This window comes from Plasmodium cynomolgi, chromosome 2, assembly GCF_000321355.1.
Source record: "Plasmodium cynomolgi strain B DNA, chromosome 2, whole genome shotgun sequence".
Taxonomy (NCBI): Eukaryota; Apicomplexa; class Aconoidasida; order Haemosporida; family Plasmodiidae; genus Plasmodium; species Plasmodium cynomolgi.
Genome location: NC_020395.1, coordinates 185,884 through 196,440, shown reverse-complemented (window position 1 = coordinate 196,440; position 10,557 = coordinate 185,884). Strand labels below are relative to the sequence as shown.

General features: G+C 49.4%; 2 protein-coding genes across 2 annotated transcripts; one reads left to right on the top strand and one right to left on the bottom strand.

Annotated features, from left to right (window-relative positions):
* Positions 1–9: 9 nt before the first annotated feature.
* Positions 10–5,998, top strand: PCYB_021380 (phosphatidylinositol-4-phosphate 5-kinase; the record flags this gene model as incomplete). Its single annotated transcript, XM_004220488.1, has 9 exons — positions 10–1,945; positions 2,096–3,714; positions 3,737–4,063; positions 4,219–4,351; positions 4,546–4,943; positions 5,197–5,276; positions 5,491–5,529; positions 5,721–5,770; positions 5,961–5,998. The coding sequence occupies 2 exons, from the start codon at positions 10–12 to the stop codon at positions 3,712–3,714; spliced, it is 3,555 nt and encodes a 1,184-aa protein (XP_004220536.1). The 3' UTR covers positions 3,737–4,063; positions 4,219–4,351; positions 4,546–4,943; positions 5,197–5,276; positions 5,491–5,529; positions 5,721–5,770; positions 5,961–5,998.
* An 862-nt stretch (positions 5,999–6,860) lies between these two features.
* Positions 6,861–8,641, bottom strand: PCYB_021370 (chromatin assembly factor 1 protein WD40 domain; the record flags this gene model as incomplete). The annotated part of the gene is made up of 2 exons (XM_004220487.1): positions 6,861–8,217; positions 8,607–8,641. The coding sequence occupies 2 exons, from the start codon at positions 8,639–8,641 to the stop codon at positions 6,861–6,863; spliced, it is 1,392 nt and encodes a 463-aa protein (XP_004220535.1).
* Positions 8,642–10,557: the final 1,916 nt, after the last annotated feature.

Here is a 10,557-nt window from a genome sequence, read left to right as displayed (position 1 = left end):
TACATGCCAATGATGTGTACAAGCGCACATGTGCGCAATACGTTACACTGGAACTTGAAGAAAGAAATAAAAGAAATCACTCACTTGAGCGATGAAGAAATTGCAGTGATTCACAAACGATTTAATTCCATTAGCAACAAGGGGAAGTTGGACTACCAAAATTTTGAGAAAAGTTTAGGTATCCTTGGAACCATCAAAAATGCCTATCTGTACAGTTCCATTTTTAAAGCTTTCGACACGAATGACGATGGATATCTCGACTTTTATGAATTTTGTGTTGCCATTAATACGATGCTGAAGGGGAGTAAACGGGAGAAGGTGAAGCTGTCCTACCGCATCGTGCACGCGGGGGGCGGCAGCGGCGGGCAGCGGGAGGCACGAGAGGACATGGATGACCACGCGGTTGGGCGGGAAGCTGTCAGAGAAGCTGGCCGAGCAGGTGGTAGAGCGGTTGGGCGGGAAGCTGGTCGAGAAGCTGGTCGAGAAACTGGCAGAGCAGCTGACAGAGCGGCTGACAGAGCGGCTGACAGAGCGGCTGACAGAGCGGCTGACAGAGCGGCTGACAGAGCGGCTGGCCAAACCGCAGAGCAGGCCTCCCCAGTAATCAGGGACTACTCGGACTACATCTCCTACGAGCAGTTCAAAGAAATGGTATTAAGCATAAATGACATTAAGAAACAGCTTTTGGGGACGGAGGAAAAAATCCTAGTTAGTCAAATAAGCTATACGTTCAAGTCACTGAGCATGCTGTGTGATGATGGTAGATATCGGATGAACCTAAAGTGTTACCGGAAGGCAGTCAAATGTAACGAGTTTTTAAAGCTCCTTGGTATCCACAACAAAGTGGCTGATGCTTTTATAAGTAGCGAAATAGAGAAAAAGAAAAAAATCAGATCTAGAAGGAGCCGATTGAGCAACAATAATGTATTGGGGGGTGAGTTTTCTCGACGAGTGGGTTCCAATCATCGAGTGAAGTCCTTCTCCGTGTCTACCAATACGCGGCTTTCCCTTGGCAAAGGCTCCGCCTCGTCACTCTTTACTCGAGGCAGGAAGAAGAAATGCGGCGTCGAGGGGGGGGTCGGAGGAGGGGTCGGCGGAGGGCATAGTGGCGCGTACAGCGCAGGTGGGAATAGCGATCCGAAGGACGCTCAGAATTTGAACCACGCAGATCGCTCGAAGAGGAACGGGCGGGGGAGGAGCCCCGCCGGTCCCCGACTCAGCGACAACAACAAAAGTTGCTCTCCCCTAGAGAGCATCTGCATTCAGTCAAGCATCGCAGAAGAACCGGAAGCGGAACGCGACGGTCTATTTGAATCGACCGTCCGCAAATCAGGAAAAGAGTCATATGGGCAAAGTAATTATTTAAAAGTACCCCGTAGTGGTGATGGGTCTAGGAGGAGCCGATCTTGTGCCACGGCTAGCCTGGGGGCTTCACAGGCACCCCGAGGGAGGGAAGAAGAACGAGAGGGGGAGGAGGAGCAGCAGCGGGAGGAGCAGCCACAACAGAAGCAGCCGCAGCCGCAGGAAAATAAGAAGAAGACCAAGAATGAGGAATGTCCAAAAAAGGGGAGCAATAACGGTCGTAATAGGAAGGAGAATCGAAATAGGGAAATCAGAGATGCACAGAAGGGGGTTGTTTCAAATGACGCACCGATGATGATGCCCGAGGGAAGAGACACCGTGAAGCGTGGCACCGAGGATTCGTCGAGAAAAGCCAGCTGCAGTGAACGAAACAACTCGTACCAGCAGTCGTGTCAGTCTTCCAGCTTTTACAACAGCGCGACGATGGTAGAGAACGGGAGGGGGGATGGCAGCAGGGCAAATTACGAGCCGTCGGAGAGCAGCTCACATATATGGGACGACCACTCAGATGTGGAGGTGATGACTCTGCGCAAGGGGTGTCCGTTGGATAGGAGGAACCGAAGTGGGGCGATGGAGGTTGCAGGTGGGGGGCTGTCCAGCGGATCGAGTTCGCCCTCCAGTTCGATGGCATGCAGCGGAGCGGTCAGCGCCACGATTGGCGGCACGGTCGGCGGCACCGTCAGGGGGCTGGTTGGCGGGTCCCCCCCTGTTAACGCCCCCTACAGATGCACAGTAACTCCGAGGCCAGACAGCAGCGATGGCAACGAAAAGGATGAACTGACAAACGATCCTGCAAATCAAACTCACAATGAGAAAGAGAAACAAGAGTGTGAAATTATGAAGGCTATCTTAAAATTTGAAAAAAAAAAAGAAAATAAAATCTACGTGGAGGAGTATAACGAGTATGTTAAAGGATACAGGAGGTTTGTGGAGGAGCAGGAGGAAGGATACTTACTCGATTTGGATACTTACTCGGATGGGAAAGAAGAGCTTGAGAAGGAGGTGGAAGGAGGGAAGTGTGGCCAGTTTAATGACGCAGGGGGAAGCAGTGCATATGAAGACATAGAAGGAGACGACAGTGCAGGCAGTGGACAGGGAAACCATGCAGATGGGGAGGTAAATCTAGAGAGTAGATGTAAAGTTAGGGGAGGTGACAAGCGTGATAGGGGCAGCAGTGAGAGGAACCCCATCCAGGAAGATGCAGAGGTGGCCGCTGACGGGGTTGAAGCGGTTGCCTCGGTTGACGCGGCTGCCACTGTTGACGCGGCTGCCACTGTTGACGCGGCTGCCACTGTTGACGCGGCTGCCTCGGTTGACGCGGCTGCACGAGTAGACAGCGCGAGGTATCTTTGCAAAAAATATTTTGAGTACAAAGAATTTTTGGAGCACTCCAGGTGTCCCATTTCTCACAGCCACAATGGTCTCATGATGAGTAGCAGTGAGGCCTGTGCGGTTAAGTCTCCCTGTTGTGAAGATCCCATATGTGGGAACCGGGCTAAGGGAGGAAAGTGCGTTACGAAGGATGGGAATGAGTCGAGAGTGCTCCTCGAATTCAGCACCGATGTTATTAGGAAGAAGTTTTATATTCCCACGAGCAAGTGCCACTACGTTATGGTAAATGAAAATTTAACCAAGGAGCAGGTGCTCTATCACTTGGGGAACATCGTGGTAGCTACAGGGGATTATTTGAGCAAGGAGCGGCATGGGGGTGGTGACTACAACCGCATCTTCTTTTTCTTCTTCCATGTGTTTAAGTATCACTTGGGGGGGGATACCCAGGAGGGGTGCGCCGTGGAGAAGAGTGGCCAGCCGAATGAGCCAAATCGGCCAAGTGAAGCAGATCGGCCAAATCAGCCAAATCAGCCGAATGAGCCAAATCGGCCAAGTGAAGCAGATCAGCCGAATGGGCCAAATCGGGGAGACCCCTGTAGCCGGGCTGCCAACCACCCAGGTGTGTGCGCCTCCCCCCCGCACAGAGACGAACCCAGCAACGAGTCACAAATGAGCATAAAGAACCTGAGGGCGAACATCTACCACAACGTTTTGCTAGTAACACAAATAGTGAAGTATTTCCTTCACACCATAACAGTTTCACAAAAGTATACGTCTTCATACGACTCTATTGAGGACAGTAGCCGTCTAGACAGCATGAACGAAGTGAGTGTCCTCCTAAGTCACACGAGCCATCTCCTTGCAACCTACTCCAAAGGAACAAATAAAAATAAAAAAATATATATTAATAAGTCAAATTATTATCATAAGCTAACAAGGAGAGGTAAATTATCAGTCTCTTTGAGACAAAAGAAAAAAAAGGAACCTTCAGAAAATTTTGGCTGTCTACTTTGGACATGAGAGATGGGATCTAGTGATGAATATGATGATTGGAATTCGTTTGTCAGCTATTAAGCTGTATAACACGAAGAACATTATCGATTTATTTAAACACAAGGACCGTCTAGAGTTACCTACATCTAATGCACAACATAGAGTAGTATTTATAAACTACGCTCCGGTGATCTTCAAGCAGATTCGGAATTTCTATGGAATCAGATCGAAGGAATATATTTCTTCTGTTGGACCCGAGCAAGTGATAAGTAATATGGTCTTAGGTAATCTCTCCACTCTCAGCGAGTTACTCTCGGAGGGGAAGAGCGGCTCTCTCTTTTACTTCACCAGCAACGGCAAGTACATCATTAAGACGGTAAGAAGTCCATCCTCGGCGGAGTTGCCAGCCGCGTGGCTGTGCAGTTGGCGGTCAGCCGTCTAACCACTGTGCAGTTGGCGGTCACCTAACCGTCTAACCGCTTCGCACGCACACCAACATACGAACGCGCGCCTTTTTCCCCCCTCCTGCAGGTCTGCAAAAACATTCACAGCCTCTCGAAATCCCTGCTGCCAAAATATTTCGAGCACATCAGGAGTAACCCTGACTCTTTACTCACCCGCCTCTATGGAATCCACTGCATAAAATACAAAAGCGGATCGGGAAGTACGTCTCGCGTGAAGCGGCGGGAGCGGTCGCGGTCGCGAGTGGCTAGCCCGGAAACCAGCCAAACTGGCAACCGATAACGCTAAACCTAACGCTAACGCTAACCCTAATACTAACCCTAACGCTAACCCTAATGCTAACCCTAATACTAACCCTAACCCTAACCGCTACCCCTAACCGCTACCCCCTCGCAGGAAGCTCGAAGAAGATCTACTTCATCGTGATGAACAACTTCTTCTCCTCGGCTGTGGAAATCCACAGGAGGTACGACATCAAGGGGAGTCTGGTGGGGCGCACGGTGCCCCCGGCCAAGAGGGAGGACCACACCATCGCCCTCAAGGATGTAGATATTGACGAGCTGGGCGACAGAATCAATGTCGGAGAAAAGAACAAGCAGAAGTTGCTCAATGTAATCAAGGCAGATGCAGATTTTTTGAAGGAAAATTACCTCCTGGATTATTCCCTCCTTTTCGGGATCCATTACAAAGACTTGTCTCGAGACTTGGTCAGCTGGAATGCCACTCGCACTAACGAGGTTCGCCATGTATTTGACGAGGATGGCAAATGCATCGCGGCTCGACCCTTCCACCAGGTATGCTCCTTGGGCACTCTGCGGGTGCATTTTTCCCACCTTGTGCGTTTCACCTTGGGGGGGTCGACCCTCCGAGAGTGTCTGTTCCAGCAGTAAGCGGTGCAAACGGTGTAAGCGGCGTAAGCGGTTGCACTTCCAACGTGCCTGCACCTCTAACGTGGCTTCACCTCCCTCCAACGTGCCTGCACCTCCCTCCAACGTGCCTGCACCTCCCTCCAATGAGACTAAACGCCCACCCCCTTTCCCCCGCCAGTGCGACCACGGAGGCATGATCAGCATCGACAAGAACAAAATATTCTTCTTTGGGATTATCGACATTTTTACCAAATGGACGTAAGGAGGAGCAGGAGAGTGACGACCTCCCTCCGTCAGCGTAGGGAGGGGGGTGCCATTACCCACCTGCTCATGTGTGCTACTCATGTGTACTGCTCATGTGTACTGCTCATGTGTACTGCTCATGTGTACTGCTCATGTGTACCGCTCATGTGTACTGCTCATATGCACACCTGCCCATATGCACCCATCTACTTCCTCCTACCCACTTCAGGCTAAAGAAAAAATTCGAGCACACCCTGCGAACAATACAGTACGTCTCGGACGCGGCAAACGTGGACCGCCCCCGTGAACATGAGAAAAAACAGCCGATCGCGGGGGCGTAAAAGCGATCTATACTATGCATACGCGTGCCAATCTGCACACGTAGCAACCCCGTTGCCAATCAGCACACGTAACCGCACTGCCAATCCGCGCATGTAACCCTTGCACCCCCCTCTGCAGAAAATTTGACCGCCATAATATTTCCTGTATCCACCCCTACGCGTATGCAGGTAGAATTTTTTACTTATTGAGGGAGAGAGAAACCGTCGCGCAGCGTTTTGCTCTCCGCTGTTCCCGTTTGCTCTCCGCTGTTCCCTTTTGCTCTCCGCTGTTCCTTTTTGCTCACCGCTGTTCCCTTTTGCCCTACTGCCCGATGGTGTAACCATTGCTGCCTTTTTTCTTTTCTCTCCTTCCCCGTAGAACGATTCGCGACCTTTATTGAGAAGCACATGGAGTAGCTTTTTTTTTATGAAGGCGAAAGGGGGGGAGAGATAACCTTTGCACATGGGGAGATGGAAAGAACGGTTGGATGCGCATTCTGTTCATTCGTCTCAGTCCGTATCCAGTGGGTCATCCATTTGAAGCGGTCTTTCCTCGGCTGATTCCTCCCCTTTTTTTGCCACCCCTTTTTTCGCCTCCCCTTTTTTCGCCTCCCCTTTTTTCGCCTCCCCTTTTTTGGCCACCCCTTTTTTTCGTGAACGTGTTTCGCTTCGCCTTGCTTAGAACACCTGGGAGGGAGAAAAAAGAAACTCCGCTTTGTTAATCTGCACCCGCTTGGTTAATCCGCACCCGCTTGGTTAATCCGCCTGGTTAACCCGCATCCACCTGGTTAATTCTTCACTGCCGACAAAGATCGTACGCAAACCTTTTGCGTGGCGAGGTGAGTGGACTCCTCGCTCCCGCGGCACACTTATGAAGGTCTCTTTTCACTCTATGCACTGCTCGGTTTGATCAGTTAAACGCACACACTCACCGTGGTAGGGGGGGGTGAGGTTCCCTTTTTGGTGACGCGAAAAGTGTGTTCCATGGGACGAGGAGTAACCGTGCGTTGGGTTAAAAAAAAAAAATCCCTCGTGGAGGTGGACGCGAGGGATGGCCACGCGACCGACACAAGGTGAACTGTACGGATCTACACGATGTGTACGAGGCGGGAGGGAGGTCCCGCCACACCGCCAAGCGGCTATACCGCTGTACTGCTATGCGGCTATACGGCTGTACCGATGTGCGGCTATACGACTATACCGCTATACGGCTATACCGCTACGCCGCTACACCGCTACACCGCTACACCGCTGCACCGCTGCACCGCCACACCGCGCATCACTCCACGTCCGTGTTGGACGTCGGAACGGTGTTGGCCTCGTCCAGGAGCTCCGTCTTGAGTTGCCAAAACTGCAGCGTGTTGTCCTCGCCAGTAGAGCCAATAAACATTTTGAGTTGCTTGTGGTGATTCCAATTGAAGTCAGTAATAGGTTGTGTATGTCCTCCATGAGAAAAAATTAACTCAGATGGACCATCTGACAAATCGATGGCATCGAGCTCTTCTCCAATTTTTGTTAAGTTATATATATTGATAAAACGACTCGTGCTAGCAGATGCCAGGATAGATGAATCGTTAGGAGAAAAATTCAGTCGGATAATGGGTTCCTTATGTGCATGTATTATATGCTGTGGTTCACTAAACCTTTTGATATCCCATATTTTTATTTTTCCATTATCACTTCCTGATGCAAAATGACCAGTAAATTTATTCAACGAGATGCAGTTAACAGGTACCTGCTGACCTAGAACCTGTTGTGTAGCTTCTTCTCCCTTCACTCGGATATCGTATATTAAAATATAGCCATTATCAGCACAAGCCAAAATCAAATTGGGATCATTCGTTGCACACACATCATTTAAAGGGCACTTATATTTCACTTTATAAAAAGGATTAACTTCCTTGCTACTCAATTCTGTATAATCGTATGCATTTATGACACCATCATTTCCACAAGTTAAAGCATATTTCTTGTCTGAATTAAAATCCAGACCGAACCCATCTGATGAGTTTCCAATAAATGATACTTCTGGACTCATTTTATGTTCACTTGTTTCAATTTCGTGTTTATTAATATCAAATAGGTGAAGATTTCCATTAATCGCTTTAGTGACAACAAAATTTTTTTTGTCCAAGGGGAGGAACTTGATTCGGTTGACTTCTCCTTCGTGTGCAATTTTTGACTTTATTGTAAATTTTTTTTTTTCTGAACAAAAATCAAACCCTTCGTAATTTTCATTAGTTTTGTAGATGCAGTTTTCTTGTGGTAGTTGTACCAGTGGGAACAACACTTCACACACGTAGAGGTAATTCGGCTCTTTATTCGACGTATGGGTTCCTACACACACTATTTGATTAAACACATTATCTTCGTGATTCTCATTGTAAAAATCACCAAAGTCGATGGATAGTGAGGGCCACTCCAATTCCTTTCTACTCACAAAATCGTAAAGCAATCCGCTATTCACCTTCCAATTGTTGAACTGCGTCTCGAGATCTTCTTCTTCTACTTCTTCATTTTTCTTTGTGACTTCTTCTGCGTTCTCTACTTCTTCACTCAGCTCCAGGCACGCCTGGTCCAGTGCGTCCGATTTGCGCTTCTTGCTTTCCTTCTGTGAGCTCATTTTGGGTCGCCACCTAGGTAGGGAAGAGGGAGGCGAGGAAGAGGGCGGTGAGGAAGATGAAGAAGCGGGAGAAGAGGGAGGTGAGGAAGATGCGGAAGAGGAAGCAACGCGTGAGCAGGGGAATTCCTCCCAAACGTGCACACGGTGTGTATATGTGCACTCTGCCCTCGTGTCGGTTCGATACTCCACGCTACACCGCTACACTGTTACACTGCTACCCCGCTACACCGCTACCCCGCTCAGTACTCGCCGGGGGGTCTACCTATTTCTCCTTTCGAAAAATGATGTGCGAAAGCGGATGGGCAGCCGCAACTAGGAATTTTTCAGCGCGGGGTTTTGTACGTCCCAGTGAGGAGGAGTTAAACGTGTAATTTGAAATCCGCTTGGGGGGTGGAAAAACACGTGGAGTTAAACTGCGAAAGGGGGGTATAACACATTTTACATGGCGATGCTGCGTGTGCGGAAGGACGGTCGCGTTCTTTTTTTTTGTTTTTTTCTTTTCACGCAGGGGCTGCGCAGGGGCTGTGTAGGGGCTGCATACAGGCTGCGTAGGGCTGCGTAGGGGCTGCGTAGGGGCTGCGTAGGGCTGCGTAGGGGCTGCGTAGGGGCTGCGTAGGGGCTGCGTAGGGGCTGCGTAGGGGCTGCGTAGGGGCTGCGTAGGAACTTACTGCTGAACAGGTGTAGAAGTATCTACGCGAGAAAAGGAAAGAAAAAGAAAAACGCAGGGATCAATTATTTATGGAATCAAAAGTGCCAAGGTGGGAAGGGTAAACGTTTGCATAACAGCTCAGTGGGGTGGTGAGGAGGGAAGAATAGAATAATGGTTTGTATTTTTTTTTTTTTTTTTTAATTCTTAATCGTTAATGGTCACTCGTTAATGGCCACTCGTTAATAGTCGTTCCCTAATGGTCATTCGTTAATGGTCGTTCGCTAATGGCCAAGCCACCTCACACTTTTTGCGCACCCTTTGGAGTCCCCCTTTTGCTGCCTCGCGCGTAGAGCTTCTGTCCCCGAGGGGCACGCGTGCACTAGGCAGATACGCACGCACTAGGCAGATAAGCACGCACTTAGCAGATGCGCACGTACGTGAGGGGCAGCGGGGTTGCTCCAGGGGGCGGGAGAAGAACCCGTACCTTTAAAAAGACCTATCGGAGGGAGAAAAAAGGGGCGCAAAAAAGGGCGCAAAAAAGAACAACACATACGCAGGTGCGTAGGTAGATGCTTGTGCAACTGCAAAAGGATAGGTGCATGAGGAGGTATGTAGGTAGATGCTTTTAAGCATACACTTGTGTAGGTACGACTCCAACGGCATTACTCACGTGCACATATCAAGGATGCTTTGAAAAGGAGTACAGTGCGCGAATCGTTTTTCGAGAGTAGCGCGGCAGAGTCTCTCTTCATGCAGAAAATGAGTTCGGGCTCGGGGAAAATAAAAGAAGAGTTAAGAGTAGAGAGGGTGTTTGTCGATGTGGCTCTTTGTGGGCTCAATTGTTAATCGCACAGAAAAAGGAACGTATACCCTTACAAGCGTGTCAATGTGGCGGGGATTATAAAAAAAAAAAAACGAAAACGAAACGTAAGTAGAGGAAAGAAAAGTACACAAAAAAAAAGGGGAAAAAAATATGCACATTGAGAAGGGTCTCTCCTTCCTACATGACTCCGTGTGCACATGCACTGATACACCGCTTTGCAGTGCGTACCGCCATTTAGTGCTGCTTCTAGGCACTCCTCACCAAAGCTAACAAACCATTCGTTAAAGACATGCCTTCCTGCTTTGGGACTCTCCCCCGCGAGAACTCCCAACCGCTGCGTTCGTTCGCTTGCCGTTTTGATTCCCCCCCAGAGAGATAAGTGTCACATTGTGGGGAAAAAAAAAAAATACTTTTTCGCGCCTCTCGGGGAGACAAACACGTAGGCTAAGGTCGCTTCTACTGTGCACGTCTGCGCGAATTCAATTGGTGGTTACGCACACGCCTTCTCATCATTTGCTCCCCCCCCGCCTCGCCGTTCAATGGGGTTATTGGCTTTCTTCGAGGAGCGCGTGCACGTGACATGCAAAGTTAGGTAGTTATGTAGCCGGCTAACCACCCATCACGCGCGGAAGTACACACACATGTATATATGGATACATGTATATACTCGCGCATATGCGTTTTTTCCAACGTGGGTTCTCCCCCCGTCGCTCCCAACCATTTCGTGCAAACTGCGAACAGCGTGACGGACCCGAGCAGCGATGTGATCACTGTAACCGCATCACGTGTGTGTTCCCTCTGGGTAGCCAAAAATTTTAGCTAGCTACTGATTTTTTTTTTTTTTCCAATTTTCCCAAATTTTCCCTTGCCTGTTCAGGCGA